General features: G+C 46.2%; 1 protein-coding gene across 11 annotated transcripts in view; it reads right to left on the bottom strand.

Moving 5' to 3' along the window:
- cntrl (centriolin) overlaps positions 1-24,293 on the bottom strand; it is a 37,810-nt gene extending 13,517 nt beyond the window's left edge. For 2 of the 11 annotated variants that reach the window (XM_084360693.1, XM_084360694.1), the window contains exons 1-25: positions 24,098-24,292; positions 22,823-22,901; positions 22,634-22,743; positions 22,262-22,392; positions 21,870-22,011; positions 21,042-21,228; positions 20,776-20,969; positions 19,977-20,096; positions 19,425-19,632; positions 15,933-16,009; positions 15,515-15,694; positions 12,007-12,160; positions 11,685-11,773; positions 11,437-11,559; positions 11,189-11,344; positions 10,971-11,066; positions 7,706-7,851; positions 5,153-5,375; positions 4,879-4,950; positions 4,488-4,667; positions 1,712-1,858; positions 1,166-1,263; positions 1,044-1,129; positions 779-972; positions 106-206 (exon numbers count right to left, since the gene is read on the bottom strand). In XM_084360693.1, the coding sequence (XP_084216819.1) occupies positions 106-206; positions 779-972; positions 1,044-1,129; positions 1,166-1,263; positions 1,712-1,858; positions 4,488-4,667; positions 4,879-4,950; positions 5,153-5,375; positions 7,706-7,851; positions 10,971-11,066; positions 11,189-11,344; positions 11,437-11,559; positions 11,685-11,773; positions 12,007-12,160; positions 15,515-15,694; positions 15,933-16,009; positions 19,425-19,632; positions 19,977-20,096; positions 20,776-20,969; positions 21,042-21,228; positions 21,870-22,011; positions 22,262-22,392; positions 22,634-22,743; positions 22,823-22,877 (3,269 nt within the window). In that variant the 5' untranslated portion in view covers positions 22,878-22,901; positions 24,098-24,292. The other 9 variants (XM_084360697.1, XM_084360698.1, XM_084360696.1 and 6 more) reach the window with 9 other exon arrangements.
- Between the last annotated feature and the right edge of the window lie 577 nt (positions 24,294-24,870).

The raw sequence follows: 24,870 nt of genomic DNA, 5'->3' as shown, positions 1-24,870 counted from the left end.
TGGAGGAGCAGAAGTCGTTTGTTTCCATGCGAGTTGATGCAACATAAAAAAAGATTTGTACAAAAGTCAGAAAATCACGATCATAAAACTGGAGGTGTGTGTTACCGGTGTTTGGTTTCCAGTCGTAGTTTCTTCTTCTTCCTCTCGTCTTCCTCCGCTTGCACTGCCTCTTTGTGCACACACTCACACACACACCTGTCCTCCTGCTGACACACACACACAGGAGATGTGAACATTTCTGCACTGAGATGATACAAATCTGTCTCAGGTCGGTTGCTAGTCTGCTTATTTCATCTAGAAAGAATTTCTCAATTATTTCAGAAAACGTTTTGTCACAGCGCTGATCACACCTTTATGATGGAGACGTGACCCACTACTACAGCTGTTTTATTTCAGAGCTGTTATAAATGAGTGCTGCTGTCATAATGTCTGATTCTGTTCGATGATTTGATTGGTTATCACAGTCAATATTGTCCTCTGGTGCACTCACTGACATGGACCGGACGATGAAAGATTTTACCACAGATTGTGATTAAAAACATTCACAATAAGTTGATGGTGGTGAAATTTCATCACTGTGTGTTCTCTCCGTGCTGAAATGAAAATATTTGTTTTCAAACTAAATGTGAAGTCTAAGTGACTTCAGTTTGTTTTTGCCATCTGAGTTTTTGTTTTCAAGTTTTGAGAATTTTCTGATGACTTTTGGGATAATAGCGTGAAACTCAGTTATGTCGGAGGATAATCAGGACATGAGATGTCCTCACGCCTTCTCACTGACCTCGTCTCTGTGCTCGGGGATGTTGCAGTGCAGAGCAGCGCCTCCTGCTGGCTGACTGTAGACGACAGCTGCAGGTGAACCAGAGAGCAGCCAGGCAGGTCCGACCAGTGGAGAGTGACCGTCTGAGAGCCCGGCAGAGACAGGAGGAGGAGGAGGAGGAGGAGGACTGTCTCCTCCGCTGTCCCTCCACTCTGCTGCAGGACAGTTTACAGTTCAGGACATGTCTGTAGTCGAATCTCAACATGTTGTTAATGTGTGTTTGTACCTGAGTCAGAGTCGGTGTGTGTCAGGGGGATAAACACCCAGTACCCTCCTTCTCCTCCTCCTCCTCCTCCTCCTCCTCCTCCTCCTCCTCCTCCTCCTCCTCCTCCTCCTCCTCCTCCTCCTGTGGGTGCTCTGTCCTGCTGTCGCCCCCTCTCAGGAGAACTGAGGTACTGCAGCCCGACACCAGAGTCCTGAGTCCCCAGAGAGCCCAGACTGGGAGCCTGAGAGACGGAGAGAGAGAAGGTTAAGTTCCCATGATGCTCTGAGTTACAGTGGGGAGGAAGGTAGCTCTACAAGTAAACAGAGATGGTGTTTCCGGGCCACTCTTTCCAGAACTCTCTTTAAAGAGCTGGCGGTTTATTGGTCCCTGATGGTCTTGTATGTTGAGAATCAGTTTTTCCTGAAGATATGGAGTTTCAGTGATACTTCCTGCTGTTGTGAAGATATTTACAGACTCTTCTGAGACACAAACTCCAGCAACAATCATGTGAAACAGTTTCTGTTCTGCTCTTATGTTTCTCTGCCTTCTGTTAAACTCAGTATTTATAGTTCACGGCTTTGCTGCTTCAGTTCTGTCTGTGTTCACTGATCTTCATTCAGTCGGCAGTAAACAGTGAGGACACGTCTACAGTAATCTGTGAGTTTGAGATAAAAGAAATGAAGTCTCACACTGTGTCCAGGAGGTATGAAGCACCACTGTCCTCCATCTCTGGTCCTGGTCCTGGTCCTGGTCCTGGATCTGGATCTGGTGTGGTCCAGCTTCTGTGTTGGCGTGTGTCTCTGAGGCTCCTTCACTGTGTGTGTGTGTTCTCCTGCCTGAGGTGTTTACATGAGCCGTCTTTATTCTTTTTGATCAAGGTCTCTTTTATTTTTCAAATATAACAAACAAAAGATCCACAACTCACACATGAAATAGTCAAATCTGGTTCCTGTCCATAAAAACAAACCAACCAACTTCCCTGCGCCCCCCACACGCAAGTACTGGACCCTCAGCAAATTTCCACATATTCAAACATGAGCCTGCAGATTCATACATATATGATTAAAATATCTAGGCAAATAAAAGAAAAAGACAACATAAAAAATAATAAAGGAAAAATAATAATAATTAGAAAAAAAATTAGAAATACGCACACACAACTGGGTTACATAGAAATGTTAGCAGCTGCTGTGTCTTCTAAAAAAGGAAATAAATAGCTGCCAAATGTCATAACATTTTCTAGTGGATTAATCGTGCTGAGTATCGAGTCTATACAACATTAACTTCCTTAAATAACAGTGCAACAAGTGTAATGTCTCTAACAACTAGCGCACTATGGCTGACTCAGTTAGTCCATAATAACTCGGGATATCCTTTAAGCAAAAACAACAAACCAGAGCTTTAGTAGGAACACTAAGCTGAACATGAAATAGTATGTCAGCCTATGAGCACACAGTTCAAGCTGGTCACCACCAATAAGAGAGTGGCACAGTATAGAAACTACACCTTGTGGTATGAATGGCACCTGGTGACATCTGGCACAGTGACACTGCTCAACGTTCCCCAGGCCGACAGAGGTGAGATGTTCAGGTGAGATGATCAGTCCAGCACACACTCTGGACGGGACAATACTCTTCGTGACACAAGTCATAGCTGTGTCCGGGTCAGTGAACTCCCTGTCCCCCCTCCTGTACGTGACCCGACATCGCGCTGGAAACAGATCCGGTACCGGACTCCCTGCGGTCGCGAAGCAGCTTCCTCGCCTGTGTGAAGCAGCCCGGGCTTCAGCCGCGCAGCCCGGGAGGATGGTGACTGGTTCCCCGTTGAAACGGAGCGGACCCCGAGTGCGAGCGTGTCGCAGTCTCTGGACACAGTCTTGGTAACAATGCAGCTGAGCGATGATGGCGCGAGGTTTTCGGCCCCAGGATCCGGTGCGAGCGGATCATCAGCTCTTCATCCAGCTGCAGCAGCTCGGTTAGCGGCTTCGACACGGAGGCTGCGGTGCTGGAGCCGGAGTCCCGGTCCGCAGTGATCCTCATGTTGCATCTCCTCATCCCCAGACTTCGTTTTCAGCTCTGCTTCATCTCACTCGGTGTTTTGTGCCCCCCCCCCTCTCTGACGCTCACTTTCTCCTGGTCGACCTCGGTTCAGCGCCGCGGTGCTGTTCATGATCTCCGTCTCACCGCCTCCAGCTCTGACTTTAACACCGTAGAAATGTCCGCTTTCAGAGAAAGAAGGACTTCTGGTTTCAGGCCTTCAACGTCCACCTCTCCCGAAGCAGGTGAGGGCGGGGTCACTTTAGCTGGGCTCCTGGCAGTACTCTGAGGTATCGGGCCTTGTTGCGGAGGATCCACTAGGCTACATACATTTCTCCAGCCTCGTGTCCATCAGGGCTCCGCCGTGGACTTGTTCCACTATCCGACGTACTTTAGTGATAGTTTGCTGTTGTATGAAAAACATTACACTTCATGTTTTTCGGATAAAATAGAGGTTTAACGGGAGCTCACGTGGAACACAGGTGACTCCAAGCCCCGCCCCCCGAGCCAAACACGCGTCCTGTGAAGCAGCAAAAACTTCTTCTTGTTGTCAAACATGTATCTCTACACATGCATTTCACTTTCACGTTAATTTGTGTTGTATTTTAACCACTTTAATGCTTCAAGCTGAACTGAAGGTTTCGGTTGAGAAATTAAAAACTTGTGAACATTGTATTCATAACGTATGTTAAAAAAAGATGATCATTTGCGTGACAGGAGGTTTAAAGTCGTTTCATTAATTTGTGCTTTTACAAAGAGAAAGTGATGGAGGGCTGAATGACTACAAAAGCTCAGTTATTCCTTCATGATAAAGATTTATTTATCCCCGGACACAACAGAGGAGATCAATAACAACAGCATACGAGATCAGCATCACACGGACGCCCTGAGGGGACAGCGGAGGGTCTGATCTCCCTGGTTTCCTCTGCTGTGTTTATGACCTGAGAACTGATGAAAAAAGCTTTTGCAGGAGAATCTTTCAAAAGTTGCTTAATAATATTTTCATCTGCGAAAAGACGTGAAAAAAAAATCTTCAGGAGAATTTGTTTTCATGTGTGAGAGAGTGAAAGGTTTTGGATTTTTATCATTGTTTTTCGTTCATTTTTTGTTTTTCTAGTTTTTGTTTATGTGAAACTCATTTTGACCATAAAAGTCTGAAGTGAAAAAATAAACTCAGAGGAAAAAAGATTCACGTGTAAAACTGAAAAAGAAAAAACAGAAATCTTTTCTTGTTGTTGAGAGTTTAAAAAGAGTTTTCTTCAGGAGAATTTTTGTTTTGTGTGAAACAATGAAACGTTTCACCTGATGAGACTCAAAACAAAGACGAGACGGTGATGTTACACAACCTGCAGACGCACAAAAAAACTGCCACTGTGTGTGTGTGTGTGTGTGTGTGTGTGTGTGTGTGTGTGTGTGTGTGTGTGTGTACCTGCTGTGTGTGTGTGTGCAGCAGCTCCACCGTGTGGTTCAGAGCTCTCAGCTGTTCGATGGTGGTCTTCAGCTGTTCGGCCGTCAGCTGATCAGCGTCACACATGGACCTGCTGAGCTGCTGCAGTTTCCTGTTGAGGCGGCCGAGGCTCCTCTGGTGACCGTCGCTCTGTGAACGCAGCTGGATCACATGACACACACAGTCAGTCCCAGCATGCACTGCTGCTGTTGACCTCATGTTATTATCACACACTTCGTCACACGTTAGAATCTGAACATAGTTGTTTACTGCTGCTGAACTCATCAACTGTTTGTGTTGATAAATTCAGTTTTAATCAATTTAATGAATTAATTGTTTTATGGAATAAATGTTGATCTGAACGTCCTCTGACCTGCTGCAGCAGCGTGTCTCTCTCCTGCCGGACGTCCTGACACTGCAGACAGCTCTGCTGCAGCTCCGCCTCCTGGACACGGTCAACAACCATCAGCAAACAACAACAATCAACAAACAACAAACAACAACAATCAATAATCAACAAACAACAACAATCATCATTTTAACAGAAATAAACTGAACCTCCTCCTGATCTCTGTGATCGGCTTCTGGTTCTGGTTCTGGTTCTGGTTCTGGTTCTGGTTCGGGTCTGGACTGCAGCTGATACTCACCAGTTTGTGTTGAAGGTCTCTGTTTCTGCTCTCAGACGTCTGCAGTCTGACTCTCAGAGTCTGCAGCTCCTCCTTCAGCCTCCAGTCTGAGTCCTGGTCCTGGTCCAGTTCCTGGCTATGGCTGCGGTCTTGTTGGAGCTGTTCCCGGCTGGTTCTGGTCTGCTGGATCGTCCTGTACAGCTGCTCCACACTCCTGGACAACATGTCCTGAGGCCTGACAGGACTGCAGGAGGACAGACAGTCAACATTCATCATAAGATCTGAGCTGCTGATGAATCCTCCAGAGCTGCAGTCTGTTTATTTAGAGCAGCACAACATGCAGACGGACACGTGACGACACACAAAGAACAGGATTCTTGGATTCTTCAGTCTGAGCCCGGTCACATCTCTTCAGACTGAGGGGTCCAACCACCCAAACAACTGATATCCAAGGACTGTGTTTCCTGCATTCTGGTGACATTTACAGAATGAAAATAAAAAAACAAGTAAAATGTGAATAGGATTTTATGTCAGATAATGTTTATTTTACTTTATATTCTCAGAAGACACTCAGGATAATCGGCCCTGCAGCGTATCTTGTGAAATTGGTGTCATGAAATAATATTTATCACTTCTCACTTTATTCGTTGCCCTTTAGACAGTCTGCACACCACTGATGCTGTGACGGGAAAATCAACATGGCAGATTTCAAAGCCTCTCTCCTTCTGAGGATTGTTCAAATATTCTTTCTTGTCTCCACTTGTGTGTCCGTCTCTCACCAACTGAGGAGGACGAGTTGTAACAGAACAGCAGGATTCAGCACCAGGAGCAGGTTGTGAGAACTACGAGGGGAGAAAGCGTGAGAAATGTGTCCTCTGGTTCTGGGACGGGGAGGGTTGGCAAGTATGATGGTGAAGGATCTGGTCGGTCCTGTGTCGTCTTTAACTCGTCCACCTTCACACAAGATGAAGAAACACGTCCCAGGACTGCGGCCCTGCTGGTCCGAGCTCAGACTGTTGGTGCAGTCTCCCTGCAGGACTCAGGGGAATTAGCTCAAATGGTAGAGCGCTCGCTTAGCATGCGAGAGGTAGCGGGATCGATGCCCGCATTCTCCACGACTCTTTTAACCCTTCACTGTCTCCTCTGTGTCTGAGAGCAGACTCGCTCTGAACACACACTCTGACACTGACACACTGCAGACATCGATCACATGCCGAGTCGCTACCGCCGCAAAAAAACAGCCGAGTCATGATTTCTGTCCGTCTGCTTCCAAAGGTCAGCTCATGTTTCCTCACTGTGTCTGAGTCTCATCAACACGCTGACTGTAGACAGCACGCTGCTGAGCTTTAGGTCGACTGCTCAGCAGAGAATGATGATGTTAATATTTGTACTGTGAACTTCAGAAGAGACTGAAATCAGAGCTCACAGAGAGAAAAGCAGAGTGTGTCATAAACGGTACATTACAGACCGACTTCAGTTACAGACCGACTTCACATACAGACGACTTCACTTACAGACGACTTCACTTACAGACCGATGGTCGTTTTATTTGATGAGTTTCATTGGTGCTCTTGTCCAACAGCTCATCAGACGAGGTGGCCGAGTGGTTAAGGCGATGGACTGCTAATCCATTGTGCTCTGCACGCGTGGGTTCGAATCCCATCCTCGTCGGTACAATTTCATTTTGACATGAACAGAACTGCAACACTTCACGATCACATAGGCCTGGGCGATAAACCGAAAATTTACCGATACCGAAATTTACAACGATAACCGACGTCATTTTGCCCATGTCGGTATATTCGGTATGTAAAAAAAAAAAAAAAAAGTCGTTTTTGTCTTGTTTGGCTGTGTGTGTAGGTAGGCTACCAGTATATTCATGTGTAACTGTTGCCAAAATGCAACCTCTGCTTATTTTGTGAATGAACACGAGTCAAACCTTTGTGTAAAAGCATAATTACGACGAAAAAGCCACTTTTAAGATTCACCGTAGTTTCGTTTCCAGGTCAAACTCATTTACAATGGAGGTGCACGGGTCAACTTTTCTGTAGCATCAAAACCGCTATTTTTAAAACACTAAGAAGACTCGACACAACATGAAACTTTGCTCGTAGTATCACCAGGGTCTCTACACATGAACACGAGCATTGAGAACATCGTTTGTGGACACAAAGTTTCCTAAAAAGAAGGTTTTTGAACAACTCACGTTAGCATTAGCAGTAGCAGTCCTGCCAGTCGCGATGCGTCGATCTCCGATCCCCGATGTAACATGGAGCTTTCTCCTTCATGTTACGCCGCACTCGGGGATCGACGCATCGCGATTTTGATGCTACAGAAAAGTTGACCCGTGCACCTCCATTGTAAATGAGTTTGACCTGGAAACAAAACTACGGTGAATCTTAAAAGTGGCTTTTTCAGTTCTGGAGGTACTTATCGTTCATTTATCGTTATCGAGGTGAGTTGCTCAATATATCGTGATATTGATTTGCCCTACGATCACATGCTGCTCGTAATACGTTCTGAAATGCATCATGGGTCATTTAATCACATCTGACTGGACTGCTCATCTGGTACCTGGACTGATCCCGATCCAACTCCTCTACTCCACTCTGAACATCAGGATCCAACAATGCTGCTGTGATCTGGTCCACCTGAGTTCTGGTCTGGTCCAGCTGGTCCTGAAGTCTCTGGACGATGTCCTGAAGAGACGACTTCTCATCCTGAAGACAGACAGACAGCCAACGTCCACAGTGTTTATTAATGTCTCTCAGTGCTGAAGAAACAGTTTAAATGTTGATGTTCTGGCGGGTCCAGCAGGAGACTTTATGTGCTGCTGGTTTTGGTGCAGCACCTGAGCATTTTATTCTCCCAGGTCTGCTGTTGTAGTCAGTGGATGTTTTTGTGAGTTTTGTTTATGTTTGTGTGTGTTGTTTATTTAATATCTGCTGTGAAACTGCATATTATGACATATTATGCTCATTTCTGCTTGTTGACATGGGTCCTTGATGTCTAAATGGACTGATAGTAACATGCTTTGGTCAAAAAACCTAAGGATTGAGCACAGCAGGGTTGTTCACACACCAGTTTCACAGCGCTGCTCTCAGCGGCCGGATTCAGGGACTGTTTGTCATTATGTTAATGAGCTACTGCGTGCGCCGCCCACTTCTTCCTGCCGACCGGAAGACGCGAGGACGGCATCGCGGGACCATGGCAACGAGCGACACACAGCAACTTTCAATAAAGTTGAGAAAAAAAAGAAGAAAAAACAACAACAACAACAACGAGCAACACACAGCGCGGCGCAGCTTTTCAGTGTCCGTGCCTGCATATAACTGATAGTAGCGCAGCAGACATGTAGCAGGTAGCGGCTGTCTCCGGCTCCAAAACAAAGTAGTGACTGCTTTACTGCAGATAACGTTTTGATACTCTCAGGTCTCTCATGCCAGCAGCTAACGCTACAGGCTGTAGCATTAGCTGTAGCGTTAGCTGTAGCCTACAGCTAACGGTACAGCTAACGCTACAGGCTGTAGCATTAGCTGTAGCGTTAGCTGTAGCCTACAGCTAACGGTACAGCTAATGCTACAGCCTGTACCGTTAGCTGTAGCCTACGGCTAACGCTACACACGTATTACATGTATACCAACACACAGAAACACGGTCAGAGGACAGTCTCCCAGAGCCATGACATCTGCCAAACTACAGCAGCTCCTCGGGCTGTCTCACAGTCAGCAGTGCATTCAGACAAGACCCGCTGCTAGAAGTTTGCTTACACACTGTCCTTTAGCACAACATGCTAATGAATGAACGTAGCTCACTGGCCGAGAATAACAGACCAGTTCATACCGTCTCCTCTGCGTGTTCACGGCGAAACAGCAGCTAAACGTCCGCGAACAACTGAGACATTTCACCCCGTCTCCTCTGTTTGTTCACCGCCGAGCAGTGGTTCACCGGCCGGTTAGAAGCGATAAAATCTCAATATCCCGATTCATTTTCTCAATTCACCGTCATGTTTTAAAAGAGTGCTGATATGACAAATTAACGCTTCGTATCATTCACATTATGGTGAATCCTCCGGCCTGTAAGCCCAGCGTTGATAACTTCACATGTAATGTTAGCTCAGCCTCATATTTACATCCACGGTTAGCGTTAGCTCATGTGCTAAACGGCCAAAGTAACACAAACTACACTGTTTTTTAAATACTTACAGCTCCATCACTGACAGCGGGTATGGATCCATCTTTTAAGGGACAATCTCGTTGCCAGTCCAGTTGTACTGACCCTGGCTGTTGAAACAGTCCGGGGTGAAGTGACTGGCACAGACCGTAACGCTTCTGCTCACTGAAGCTGGACCCTGATAAATAAAAAGCAGCCTCTTCGCTCTGATATCCTCTTTGTTAGGAGCGATGTAGCGAAACAGGAGGATCCTGCATCCGACGACACAGCAGCAGTGCTCGGCTTTCGGGTTGTACATGGCAGCGGTCAGGCTGTCGGTACAAGTTAGCGAGGGAAGAAAATGGCGGATCCTCGTTCAGGTAGCTGACGTAATGTGGGAGGAGATACGCAAAGAGTGTGCAAATCACCCGGACTGTGACGTCACAATCCGGGTGAAATCCAAACGGCTCGCTTAGAGACTCAGTTCCGGACTCTGCCAGGTACAAAATATTGACTTAGTTGTCAAAACTCATGCTTAAGGGGTGGGGAGGCACTCCGGACACGCAACTATACATACTAAAGCAAGGAGAAAGTCAGTTTTGCATAATATGTCCCCTTTAAAGTATCAGAAAACACTGCAGTTCTTTAGATTGACGTCATGTTTCATATTTGTTTATTTCGACTTAATCAGTAACTACATTTTTGAGAATACAGACAACTAAGTGAACTAAAGCTGGCTGGTAGCTAAGTGACTATTTATTATGTTTTTATCTAAATTTGCAGTAATTTACTCTAATGGTGTCAAACACTATGAGGTCACCGGACAGAATAAAACCTGCAGGAGTTGAAAATATGTTAATGAAGGTTCTTATTAGTGGCTATAAAACTTAAAGTAAACTTAAAAGGGCTTAAAGTAATTTCTACAGAGCTCTCCAGGAGATGAAGTTAACAAGCGCCACCATATTAAACAAAAATGGGAAACTAACAGTTGCATCTCAGAAGAAGTTTGGAAGGAATGTTGTGAACTTCAGTGGAGGATATCGAGCTCAGCTCAGCGCAGAAACCTCATCACTCAGGCAGCTCCAGCTGCTGGAGGAACTGTGGCTCCCAGGAAGCCAAACACTTGTTTTGGGCCCGGTCCAAAAGTAAAACTTACAGAATTAGTTACTATATTTGGGACAAAAATTATATTTAAATGGGATGAACTCTGTTGTGTTCAACGTCTACAACAAGGACACGACTCCAGACTCCAGCTGCACCGTGTGATTCATTTAACCTCTGTGATGAAAGATTTACCTCTTCAATGAGGCTCCAGGAACATACACTGGAAGTAATTAGGAAAATGTATATTTCCGCAAAAACGCCCTTCTTTTGTTTAAAAATGTTTCTTCAACTCTTTTAACGTGTCTATATTTGTTTAACTGTCCACAGGTTCTGTTGATCTTGTGTTGGGTTAAAAACTGAAAAAACGCTTCGCTCTCTGAAAGGACACTTCTAAAGATGATTATGTAACTGTAACAAGATGTGAAACCAAATAAAGGAAATAAATGTAAAAACAAATAACCTGCAGGAGTTTGTTTGAGCCACCAGCAGAACCAGAACCAGAAGCAGAACGTCTGTTGGGACTCTGGAGGATAAATTTCATACACGTCTCTGTTGTAGCTGAGCAGCTGCGGTGGAGACTCACCTGCAGCGTGTCGATGGACGACTGAAGCTGAGACTCTCTGATCTCTCTGATCTGTTTCTCTTTGTCAGCAGCAGCCTGCAGCGCATCACACTCCAACTACACACACACACACACACACACACACACACACACACACAAAATCCAGATGTGATTTAAAACACTTCATTTACACGTTGACACATATCTGCATCTTAAGTAGCCAGATCACACAGATTTACCTGTCCCAGTGTGATCTGTCGGGTTAGCTCCTCCTTCAGCTGCTGGAGCTCCGCCTCCAGCTCCACCTGCTGTCTGCTGCTCTCCACCTGTCTGTCTCTCAGAGCCTGGGCCTCCATCCGCAACACAGACAGCTCCTCCTGCTGGGAAGACATGTCCTGAAGACAGACGGACAGAGAGCAACATGTGTGACCCAGAGAAACAACAAACTGTCCCATGTTCACAGTGAGACACACACACACACACACACCTGTGTGTGTGTCCTGGCCATGTCCTCCAGCTGTCTGCAGTGTCTCTGAGTGTCCTCCAGGTGGAGCTGCAGACTTTGATTCTCAGCCTGAAGACTGTGAACCTGCTGCTGAGCACCACGAGCCTGAAACACAAACACAGGTCACAGAGATCACACACACACACACACACACACACACACACACACACACACACACACACACACACACAATAATACGTGTCCTTCATCCTGAGGTTTAGAGTGTCTACCTGCTCTCTGAGTCCTCTCAGATAGTCCTGAAGTCCTGAAATGATTCCCTCCAGATCCCTCTGAAGAGCTTCATTAGCCAATATCTGACCTGCAGGAGGAGGAGGAGGAGGAGGAGGAGGAGGAGAAGAAGAAGGAGAAGAAGGAGGAGGAGGAGGAGGTGGAGGAGGAAGGAGAGGAGGAGGTGGAGGAAGAAGAGGAGGAGGAGGAGAAGAAAGAGAAGGAAAACGAGGAGGAGAGCAGTTACATTTTATAACGTTGCCTCAGCCAATCCAAGGGCTCCAGTTTGAGAGAGACTCTGAGATTGGTCAGCGGCCTCCTCACCGTCAGTCAGCTGTTGCTCCAGCTCTTTGATCTCCTGTGTCTCCATGGCGATGCGTGACAGCATGTCGTCGAGGCGATCCTCCAGCTCGCTCTTCGTCCCGCTCATTCTGTCCAACAGTCGTCTGCAACCGGACAACCGGGAGGTCACATGGGCCTGAGAGAGAGACGTCAGCCAATCAGAGCAGGTTCATCACTTCACTCTGCTTCCTTATTGGTTACCATAACCCACTTCCAATAGGATCAGTGTAGAACAAACTGATCTGTATACAGTTAGTTTGTAGTCTGGGGAGAAGAAGTCATTAGTGACTCAGTGATCGATGTCTGCAGTGTCACGATTCAGAGGATCAGCTGTGATTCTTTGCTTTGACATCACACTGTGCCGACAGTGAAGCGCTGAAGGAGTCGTGGAGGATCCACACCGATCCCGCTGCCTCTCACATGCTGAGCTGCTGATTCACCTGATTCACCTGAGCCTTAAAGGAGCAGTCCACTGAATCTGTGTCTGTTTACACCCCCCGACCTTTCTCCTGGCCTGCACACCACAGTCCTCTCTCCTCTCTCCTCTCTCCTCTCTCCTACTCCTCCTCCTCCTCCTCCTCCTCCTCTCTCCTCCTTCTTCCTCTTCCCTCCTCCCTTCTCCTCCTCCTCCTCCTCCTTCTTCCTCTTCCCTCCTCCCTTCTCCTCCTCCTCCTCCCTCCATGTGTCTGAGCAGGGAGAACCTCTGCTGCTCTCCATGTCATGAGGGTTGATGTGATGGTCAGTGTGTTGCCTTTCCTTCAGGTTCTGGCTACACCACTGCTACATGCTAACAGCTCTGTGAGGCTACACCACTGCTACATGCTAACAGCTCTGTGAGGCTACACCACTGCTACACGCTAACAGCTCTGTGAGGCTACACCACTGCTACATGCTAACAGCTCTGTGAGGCTACACCACTGCTACACGCTAACAGCTCTGTGAGGCTACACCACTGCTACATGCTAACATGCTCACAGTAATGTTCACCATCTTAGTTTAGCTTGTTAGCATACTAACATTAGCTAACTGTCAGTTAACAGAGTCCAGCCGAGGCTGATGATGTCATCAGTTCTTCAGGAATGTGGACACATGAACATGTTGGACCAGCAGAGTTCTGATTCATCCTGAGGGGAACATGAACGTCAGAGTTGTTGACATGTTTCAGTCTGCAGGACGACAGCTCCTTTATGTTCTTTGCAGTGCATTGTGGGACAACAGTGTCCTTCATCAGCAGACTCAGTAACGTCCGTCTCTAACCTTCACACTGACTTCAGTTACAACTTCATCTCTATCACACCTCAGACTGAAACCTGCTCAGAGTTCGACTGGTTCACACACAGAGATGTTTGTGTACTCACAGTTCAGTTACCAGTCGTCCACCTCAGAGACCACACAGAGCTGCTGCTTCACACCTTCACCTCCTGCTCCTGCTCCTCCTGCTCTTCTATAACTCAGTTCACAGTAAACTTAATCTCTCCTGCTCTCTGATCCAGAAACATTCAGCTCTTCATCTGTTCTCTTCTCTCCGTTACAAACTTCTCCTCCTCTCCCCCTCTCTTTGAATCAACACAGGAAATCTGTCTCCCAGCCAATCAGAGAGGCAGCTGCAGGGTGACAGGTCATCCTCTGTCCAATGGGAGCCTCCGGCCCTCAGATTAGGGGGCTCCCCCGGGGGGAGGAGTCCGAGGTTCTTAAAGAGACGGCAGGCGACCTGTTGATGCTGTTTCTGATGTAACGCTGAACACAGAGAAGTTTTACTGCCGTCTGAAGCTTTTTCCAGATATTCAGTTTTATTCCTACTGAGACTCTGAGGACACTGACTGCTGCTGCCTCAAAGACAGGAGCAGAAAGTTTAAACACCAGTTCTCAGTTATAAAACCTACAGTGTGACACCACACAGGCAGCTCTTCAGTGGACTGCTCCTTTCAGGCTCAGGGGAATTAGCTCAAATGGTAGAGCGCTCGCTTAGCATGCGAGAGGTAGCGGGATCGATGCCCGCATTCTCCACAACCCTTTTAACCCTTCACTGTCTCCTGTGTCTGACTGCAGGACAGAGTTCATCATGTTTCTGATGTGCAGGGAGGACAGAGGACAGAGGACAAAGTGCAGGACAGGAGCAGAGCAGAGAGAGGACAAGAATCATCTCATTTTTAAAAAGTTAACCTCCAGACATCTGCACACAAACAGCCACAAGAATCCAGCCTGCAGGTTTAATCCTGACAGACGATCAGGGTTTAACACACACATTTCAATCAGCAGTTATTTACACTGAACTCTGTGTCTTTGAGCTGTTTTATTTTGGCTCAATAACCAGAACTGAGACAGCAGAACTGATGATTGCGTGGCTTTGCCCTACTCCAGAACAGGTCCATTGCTGGTGCAGCTCGGCTCAACGCGGCGCAGTGAAACTGGTGATGGAACAGCAAATCAGCGAGGCTCGATTTGACTCTGCGCAGTCGAAAGTGCTGGTGGATAACGGTAAAATATATATCTCTCCGTTCTCTTTGTGTCGGTGGATGAAGATACAAAACAGGGAACAGTTTGACGTTGATGCAGATAAAATACAACAGATTTCAGATGATTTGGTGGATGTTTGCTGGTGTGAACTGGAGGCTCAGGGTGCAGGAATAATGGAGAGAAGCTCAACATTGTTAGTCTGACAATAGTACCAAACCTGTAATGATAGACAACTGGTTGAATATCAACACAGTTCCCATTTAAGTCAATAAATCAATGTCTGTCCCACTTCTATCATCACATGATATTAAAACATCTGCCCCGTGTGAGGCTCGAACTCACGACCTTCAGATTATGAGACTGACGCGCTGCCTACTGCGCCAACGAGGCCTGAAACCTGCACTCCTGTGAATGACACAGCTTGTCACTGGAGTAACTGTGGAGCGACCTGGGTATTTAAAATGTCTTCTTCCTGTGTAACGAGGCTGTTACAGCTCTTGTCAAGTCTTAAAGTTGAGCAATAATCCTTTAACCTGACAGAAACTACACTTGTAGGAGTAATGTTGAGAAACGACTCATATTTAATAAGCAGGTACAGTAAAGGCTGTTCCACCTTCCTGTTGTAGTTTCATGAGTGTTACTGCTGTTGTCTCCGTGGCTCAGGTGTCCTTCTACACATCAGTGTTCATGGTGACCTGTGTGGCTCGTGTCCTCAGAGAGTTTTCAGTTGTTGTAAATGTCTCATCTTCTCAGAAAGACTCTGGTGACGTCACCGTGGCTCTTTTTCTTTCTCCTGGCCCAGACCATAATATTCACTGTATTTTGTCTCTATGGATGATGTCATCACCCACATCCTCCTCTGATGTCCCGACGTTAGATCAAAAACAAACAGATAGTAAACCTCAGAGGATCAGAGTCCATCACACAGCAGCGGCTGTCCACATACTGTTGTATAGAGACAAGACGCACACTCCTGAGAGGACAGACACACACTCTGTGGACACTAACAGACCAGACTGTGATAATCACTCACATGTTGTGGGTCTGTGGGCTCCAGAGTCAGCAGTTGTGTCTCCAGCTCTTCCTTCTGTCTCTCTGTCCTCCAGCTGTCCTCTGTCTGTCTGTCCATCCGTCTCCTCGTCTCGTCAGCTTCGTCACTCAGCTGCTCCACCACGGACAGTTTAGTGACGAGGCAACACAGCGGCTCCTGTTCCTGAGTACAGAAACCTGTGGATTAACTCCTCAGAGATCATCATCCAGAGTCCACACATCTGTGAGGACGTGCTGTCAAACTGCATGACTGTGGAAAACACAATCAGAGTTCAGCTGCATATTTGCTCTATGGATTTAAAGTGTTTGTTGTTGTTGTTGTTGTTGCTGTGACCTCATTTTGCCCCACACACACTTGTGAAACCACACACACCTCCTGGTTACAGTAATGTGTCAGTTACCTGTCTGTGAGTTTTGTTTTCCTCCAGTTCAGCTGCTGACTGCTGCTCTGTGTGACTCAACTGCAGGTCAGCCTCAGCTACACACACACACACACACACACACACACACACACACGCACACACACACACGCACACACAATAAAACAACAATCAGTTTTGATCATGACACTGACGCGTGGCTGTAAATCAGCTACAAGATCTGATATAAGAACAGCAGAAAAGCAGGAGCTTATTATTTGCAATCAGCAGATTAAAGATTAATGCGACGAGGATGGGATTCGAACCCACGCGTGCAGAGCACAATGGATTAGCAGTCCATCGCCTTAACCACTCGGCCACCTCGTCTGATGGCACGTTTAAGTCAAACAGTGAGAGTCTGACGTATCTTTGAGCCATATTTACATGTTAATGAGCTGCATGCTCACTCTAACACCTAGCAGTTACTCAGACGAGCCTGTCATGTGAACAAACCTTCACTCCGGACTGTCTGTTGTTGGTTTTCATGTCTCTTTTTAAGGCGAACACATTTCTGGTCTTGTGACAAAACTCTCAAAACAGAGTTGTTGTCCGTCAGGCACCAGGTCAGGCACCAGGTACCGTGTGTGTGTCCTGATCTGATTTTAAAACAGCTGCCCCGTGTGAGGCTCGAACTCACGACCTTCAGATTATGAGACTGACGCGCTGCCTACTGCGCCAACGAGGCCTGAAGGTACCTGATGTGTGACTGAGACGAGTTGTCAGAGTTGCGAATGTGGACTGACTTAATTTTCTTTAACGTGTGCTTACTGTGTCTGTTACAACTCTGAGATAAACTGGATGAACTGAACAAAAGGTGGTTTAGGTCTCACAATATCAGGACTGAGGGGGGACTGTCTGAAGAGAAGACAGTGACACACTGTGATTGAGACGAGCTGTTGTGTTGTAGTGACTTTATTTTTTAAATGTCTGCTTACTGTGTCAGAGAGCCGGTTGCAGCTCTTGTCACATATTAAAGGTGAGCATTGATCTTTGAACCTGACAGTTACTTGACCTCAGAGAGCGAATGACCTTAACACAACGTCCACGTGATAACTTCAGACATCTTTATGGTTTCTCATTGATGTTAGCTGAAGACTGGCGCTGTGACGGCTCCCTGCGGCTGGTGGAGGAGAAGCTGACCACTCTGAACTCAGCAGAGCGAAGAAAGGGTTAAAAGAGTCGTGGAGAATGCGGGCATCGATCCCGCTACCTCTCGCATGCTAAGCGAGCGCTCTACCATTTGAGCTAATTCCCCTGTTAATGCATCAGGAGTCCAGTCCGTCCTGTCTGCTGCTCTCCACATGATGCTATTTTTATAAGTGGACTCATGTTTCTGGAGGAGGTTCAAGCTGCATGCATCAGGACGGCCTCTGCTCATTTTCACTCACCAGTAATTTATGGTTCACAAGTGGAAAATAAATCTCTCACCAGCATAAATTCGTCCACATCAGATATATAAAGACTCTGGGAGGAGACCTGGAGCATGACGCAGCTACAACAACACTGTTTGGACCAGTGAGATTAAGGTCTTATACTTCACCAGTGTTTACACCGCCATCATTTGTGTCATGTGCACGTCACAACATCTGGACTAAATAGTTAAACTGACAGCTAACACAGCTGTACAACAGTCATCAAGACACTGACAGCGTTTCAGTTGAAGGTCATCGTCTTTCTATTTAATTCTTCTTGCATCTTGGACGAGGACACGAGGGAGACGTAACCAGAGAGCGTTTCTTTTCCCTAAACATAAGGCAGACCTATTCAACTGTTGGGTGAATGGGGCCCTGTAACGAGCTCGTCCCAGCTCTTTGATCATGAACCTGGCTAGAGTTGTCACGATACCAAAATGAGTAACCACGATACTACACCAGACAAAGTATCACGGTTCCAGGTATTATCGCGATACTGCAGCCTTTTTTTATTATCATTATTTTTATGAACTGCAATGTATTTGTACAAGTTATAAATACTTATTAATTACTTATAATGTTGTTTGGTGCATGATAAACACAACACTGGTGAAGTAGGAATTAGACTGAAACAAATATTTTTATGAATAACATTTATTAAAAAGTTAAAATTGAAAAAAACAAACAGACCACTGGCCTTTTCTCTGCGTGTTTGTGCGTCTAGTCATACTTTGACATCCTTTAACTCTTCACTCCTCAGCCTGTACACGGAGCATATAGCCTGATATTAGCCAATGAGAAAATAAACAGGGCAAACTAACCTGCTATTCGACGTATAAATCTGGGTGACGACACTGCAGGTGTTTTATGTAGAAACGATTATGAGCCATTGTTTGCTAGCGGTTTGCGTTTCCCGTAGCGGTTTATTTGAAAGTTGTCTCTTACTGTTTTCTTTTCTAAACGATGATCAGCTCCGGTGGCATTTAAAAATGTCCTTGCGCAGCTCGGGAACATGTTGCACTGTTCGCGGTTGTACTAATAACCACACAAAGTTAAATCTGTGGCTACAAGAGCAATGTTTGAACATGCACCCGGACTAAGAGAGAATGTTGCTGTGAGAATCGGTGCAGTTTCCACCGCAGACTCGCCGCTCGGGCCCGGGGCATCGCCCGGAGCTGTCTCCATGGAGTTCGTTCTTGCCGGCAGAAACACACAAACAGCCAATCAGCTAACAGACGGGTGGACCCGGCGTGCGAAACAACCTATCATATCCCCGGACGTCACCAGCAACAGGCAAGCAGCCAATCATTCAGCAGCTGTGTAGTTCGGTTGCAGTAGTTGCCATGTGGGTTTGTTTGCAAGGGAGTAGCACGCAGTGAGAAGCCGGGAGGAGAGCAGAGGCGCCGCTATGGAGCGGAAACTGGCACCGGTAGTATAGTAATCCACGGTAGTACCGTCGTGTAGAATTTCTAGTATAGTAGGAACCTTTACGATTTGGCACCGCGGGTACCGTGCAACTCGAAACCTGGCAGGCTGTGACCCATTCATCACTTCTGTCTGTTGCCAAGTGCAAGAAAGGGAGCCTGAATGCAGTGTAGATGATGTTTAAGTCATTTAAATTTAATCATTTAAATTCATTTATAAAACAGAAATTTACAGAGATTAAGAAGCAAGTGGAAAGAATATTAAATTGTTTGCACGTTGATATTCTCATAGTTCATATTTACAGTGTAAAATGTCTTAAAATCTGGAGATAATCTAGTTTCAAAATGTGTAAAATCTCACTTATATTGCATTTGTAATATTTTTGAAGTAGGTAACTATTTTATTTTGAAAGTCTGGTGAGAATAGTTGAAGCCAGGCAGAGGAGCGTGGAGCCACAGCTCTTTGACCTCCAAACGATTCTTGCTTTAGTCGGTAATGACTTTATGATTTCCTTTTGTTGAAGTTAACTGTCGAACTTTATCGAGCGGTCCTGTGGATTTTATTTGACGTGGATGAAGATGAAGGGAATCGTCAGGGCGTCGAGCTGAAGCTTCAGTCAGTGGAAACCGACACCTACCTTCACCTTCTTCCAGCAGGAGGCGCGATGACTCCATGTCTCCAGGAGACAGCTGATCCGGGGTCTGCAGGGAGGAGGGAGAGGAGGAGGAGGAGGAGGAGGAGGAGGTGATGGTTCTCCTGATGTGTCGAGCTTTGCCGATGTACGGACTCTCAGCCACAGAGTCCACAGTGTCCACAGTGTCCACAGTGTCCAGAGAGTGGACGTCCTGATGACACAGACGAGAGTCAAAACTCAACACTAATTCAGATATTTTATATCTGTGGTTGTTTGAGAATCAAATGTCAGAATGAAACAAAGTAACGATGTGACTGATCAGCTGAATCAGACAGGTTGTGTCCAATCAGTACACAATAGCAGAAAATGGAAATACTCAAGGAAAGTACAAGTACCTCAAAACTGTACTCAAGTACACATGCTTAGTTACATTCCATCACCGGTTTTCACTCAGATATTGATTATCAGTCAAAAAATAGTATTGGACCATACAGACACTACAGCTGTGATAGTCTGAAGTGTGTGTGTGTGTGTGTGTGTGTGTGTGTGTGTTACCTGAATGCTGCAGGTGGGCAGAGGGTTGAGTCTGGTGTCTATCTTGTAGAAAGTGAGCTCCTGCTCGAGCTCGTACAGCCGGTGAAAGGCTCTCGTCAACTCAGACGCTGTCTTCTCCAGCTGAAGACACACAAAAAGCTTTTATTGTGAAGAGAAACAGGAAGTCTGAACATTACAAAACACACGGCAAACAGAGCTGATGCTAAAATATCACTCAGACACACAGGTCCTGATCATCTACATGAGCATCAACACTGCAGGCCAAAACACACACACACACACACACACACACACACACACACACACACACACACACACTCCTCTCAGCTACCTGGGATCAAACTGCAGGAGTCTGAGGCTCTGAGAGAGCTAGGGATGATGGGAGATTAATGTTAATGTCATGACACAGTACCTGATAGGCCACGCCCAGCTGAGAGACAGGAGGGCGGGGCTAAGAACACAGACAGGTGGTGGAGAGAGGAAGAAGCCAGAGTGAGAGAAGGGGTTCACTTTATTAACACGGCGAGGTCTGACATCATTCTGATCATGTGACATCACAGTGTGACGTCACAGTGTGACGTCACAGTGTGACATCACATGTTGGCTGTGATGTGTTTGAGCCTCTACCTTCAGCAGAGAGGAAACGACTGAAGGAGAAGAAGAAGAGAACCGGACCGCTCCGGAGAACAGCTGCAGGAAACAACAGAGAGGAGGAAGAGAGACGGACAGAAGGACTTTAGAGGTCAAAGGTCAAACACCTGGTCTCAGAGGTGTGTGTGTGTGTGTGTGTGTGTCGTACCAGCTGATTCTTGGTGTGCAGCTCTTGCTCCAGCAGTGTGTGTGTGTGTCGGTGTGTTTCTGTCTGGGCCGTGAGTGTTCGGTTTGTCTCCTCCTGCTGGTGGAGTCGAGTCACTGCTGCCTGCTGCTCCTGCTGCAGCCTGCTGAGCTCTGATTGGCTGCTGTCCACCTGCTGCAGCAGACGCTCCAGCTCCTCTGATCACACATAAACACAGTGTCACCGTCCCGTCACACTCTCTAATGTGTTTCTGATGTCAAATGTCGTACCGGCGCTGAAGCGTTGGTGGGCGTGTCCTCTCTCCTCCTGCGTGATTGGCAGCTCATCCAGCCTGTCCAGTGTCCGGAGGTGGTAGAGCAGGAAGAGGCGGGAGTGCTGCAGTGAGCAGGCGGGGTTTCCTGACAGGGAGAGCTCTGATAGGCTGCTCAGAGAGCGCAGCCGGGACAGCTCGTACAGCTGCAGACACACAGACACAGAGACGACTGTAACAAAGTTTACTGATCGTTAATCAATCGTTTGATCGTTTATCAGCAAAAACAACAAATGTCTTCAGGAGCTCTAAGATGAAGCGTTTGTGCGATGAGAGAAAAAACGCTGCACGTGCGTCTTGTCTCTATACAACAGTATGTGGACAGCCGCTGCTGTGTGATGGACTCTGATCCTCTGAGGTTTACTATCTGTTTGTTTTTGATCTAACGTCGGGACATCAGAGGAGGATGTGGGTGATGACATCATCCATAGAGACAAAATACAGTGAATATTATGGTCTGGGCCAGGAGAAAGAAAAAGAGCCTTTCTGAGAAGATGAGACATCTACAACAACTGAAAACTCTCTGAGGACACGAGCCCGCTGCCTGTTTTACACCAGCGGTCTGAACCTGACATCAGCTGGACGCATCATCGCTGCTGTGATCACAAGTTTCCTCCTCAAGTTTATCATTGTTGATTACTTTCTTGATTCATTGATTCATTGATAAGTTGTTTGGGCTCTAAAATCTGATCAGTGTTTTGTCCACAGCACAAAGATCTTCAGTTTGCTGTTGCAGAAAATATTCCCATTTAACATGCTGCCATCAGAGGTCGGGGCCTGTACTCACAGACGTGATGAGGTTGTGCTGCAGGTGCAGCGTGTGCAGCGAGTGCAGTTTCCTGCTGAGCCACACGGGAACGTGTTCGATCCTGTTGTAGGACAAGTTCAGACGCTGCAGACTGGACATGAGCTCCAGTCCCTCAATCCTCCTACACACACACACACACACACACACACACACACACACCGAAAAGTGCTGCATGTAATCACGCACTCACAGAGCTGGAGTTACATCCAGTAACAAGAACCAGAACCAACACAACATCTTTATCTACTCCCACCATCACAGGACTGCACAAATATACTGTTAATCAGTGTGTGTGTGTGTGTGTGTGTGTGTGTGTGTGTGTGTGTGTGTGTGTGTGTGTGTGGGTGTGGGTGTGTGTGTGTGTGTCTCACTGGATGTTGTTGTGTGCCAGCTGCAGCTCTCTCAGCTGTGTCAGAGTGTTCAGTCTCTCCATCCTCTGGATCACGTTGTGGTTCAGTCTTAAACTCTCCAGACGCTGACAGCCATGAAGGTTCTCTATGAACTGAACCCCACACACACACACACACACACACACACACACACACACACACACACGCACACACACACACACACACACGCACACACACACACACACACACACACACACACACACACACGCACACACACACGCACACACACACACACACACGCACACACACACACCAAAGGTAATGATAGCACTAATATAAGCAGCAGTAGCAGCAGTATGGACCGTGGCACTAACAGTACCAGTGTGTTCTGACCTTGATCCGTTTGTCTCCAGTTAATGACGACAGGTTGAGGGATCGAATCAGAACCACAGACCGACAGCCAGTCAGCTTCAGCAGCAGCTCCTCTGTTATGTACCTGATACCTGACAGGAGAGTATTGATTACTGATTACTAATTACCTCATGTGGTTTTAAAGCTTTGTGTCCACATTTCCTCCTCTACCTCCCCTGTTCTCCTGAGAGTCTGCAGCTCCTCCTGCCTCCCTCTGCTCCTCCATCTCTGGACCAGACAGCTGGACAGGCTGAGGACAGACGAGAGACAGACAGGTGGTGAGACAGCCAGAAGGTGTTATGGTGTATTCTGTAACCTTACCAAATTCCAACCAGTCCTCTCCGTGACATCTAACCATGAATGATCCTAATGGGATCTGTTCTTTGGAGAGCTTAAAGGAGCAGTTCACCCAAAAACTTAAATTCAGTCATTATCTCCACAGAACATTTCTGGAGCTTCACAGTAAAACAGCGTTGCAGCGTTCTGCTGGTCTGACAAAACTTTATTTACACCCTGGAGGTGCAGTTAGCTCGTGAATCCAGGTCAGACAGAGCGCACGCTAACACTCTGAGCTCAGCAGCTCCAGTAAAGACTTCAGTTTAAGAGAATGGTGTAAAGACATTTAAATGATTATTTGATAAATACAGATAAAACATGTAACCATCCTATAACGATCCAAAAAGGTTTAAAACCTCAAAAAGCACATTTTTATGACATATTATTTTCATTCTGATTGGCTGTTTCTTTAAACTGAATGTGTGGACAGCCAATCACAGAGCTGCCTCTGTCCTTCTCATCTTAATTGTGTCATAATTGTATTTATTTGTATTTAGTTAATTATGCTTCATTACAAACTAAGTCTGAGCTTCTCTTAAATCTTCTTGAGCACACTTCTGAATAAATGTTCTCACACGTACTGTTTGATATCTCTGTAAAGCACTGTGTGACTTTGTTTAGCGAAGCGCTGTAAAACTAAAGTTTTTATGACTTTTATTTATCATTATTAATTAACATTATATTTGAAGAACTTGAGTCTCATTACCTGTCAGCAGTGAATTATTCCTCATCAGGTCACAGAAACCTGCTAACCTGAAGCTGCTAGCTAGTGAGAAGTCAACAAACTTAACCAGTCTTTAAAGAGTTAACTGGCTAAAGTTAACGTCAGTAATTAAAATCAACCACCAGTAAACTTACTGGTCAGACTGAACCTCTGTCCTCGCTGTTGTCAGCATCAATTAGCTGGTTAAATTATCAGATAAGTAGCTTTAGCTCAGCTTTAGCCTGGTTAGTATGTGGTCACCATAGAAACCCAAAGCTTTAACTAGCGGGGACTTTAACTTTATACTCAGTGAGCTAACAGCTAACAGCTAACAGCCTCCAACAGCTACACCGGGCGGACCGGCTCCTGGTGACCGACACAGACCGACGGTTAACGGTTAACTTTACCTCTGCTAACGTTAGCGTTAGCGTTAGTTAATCCTCCGTCTCCATGGGAACCAGCCGATACAAAGCCGGTGTAGTGACGTAACCCAGGTTAGCGTTAGTTAGAGATGAGCTGAGAGCAGGACGTCACACACACACACACACACACACACACACACACACACACACACACACACGCTTTGATTCAGACACGCTCCTGAGAGCTGCAGGTGGATGTTGCCTTCACGCTCTCCTCATAAACTCGGATTATTCCCTCACGTTCTGACGGTACCAACGAAATACTTGCTATAGCCTCTCTTTAATAAATAATTGACATGCCATATTGATTACACGAAGAACAGATTATTATCCAGATTTCAAATTCCGTCATTGTTTTTTTAACTGCATCTGCAAAGTATCGTGTTTATCGGATGATTAACTGCCATGTTAAACGTGTGCGAGACTGACAGTTACAATGTTTCCGATGGTACGTTAAGGCAGCACAAGTGTAACGCTGCTGACGTAAAGAAACTGAGTTCAAAGAGAGAGAAGTAATCAGATACTTCAGTGAAGTAATCAGATACTTCAGTGAAGTAACAGTACCGGAATGTAAAAATACCGGATCATTCACAGGGTTATACAAGTACCAACAGTCATACTGGAGTAAAAGTAAAGATATGGTGTGAAAATATTACTTTGGTCAAAGTAAAAGTCACATATATGAATAGTACTCGAGTAAAAGTCTCAAAGTATCTGATAATAAATGTACTTAAGTATCAACAGTATCAATAAAGTAA

Source organism: Pagrus pagrus (genome assembly GCF_965226575.1).
Source record: "Pagrus pagrus genome assembly, chromosome: 8".
NCBI classification, from domain to species: domain Eukaryota; kingdom Metazoa; phylum Chordata; class Actinopteri; order Spariformes; family Sparidae; genus Pagrus; species Pagrus pagrus.
Note: the sequence above shows the minus strand (reverse complement) of the source record. Positions and strands in the feature narration are given on the sequence as shown.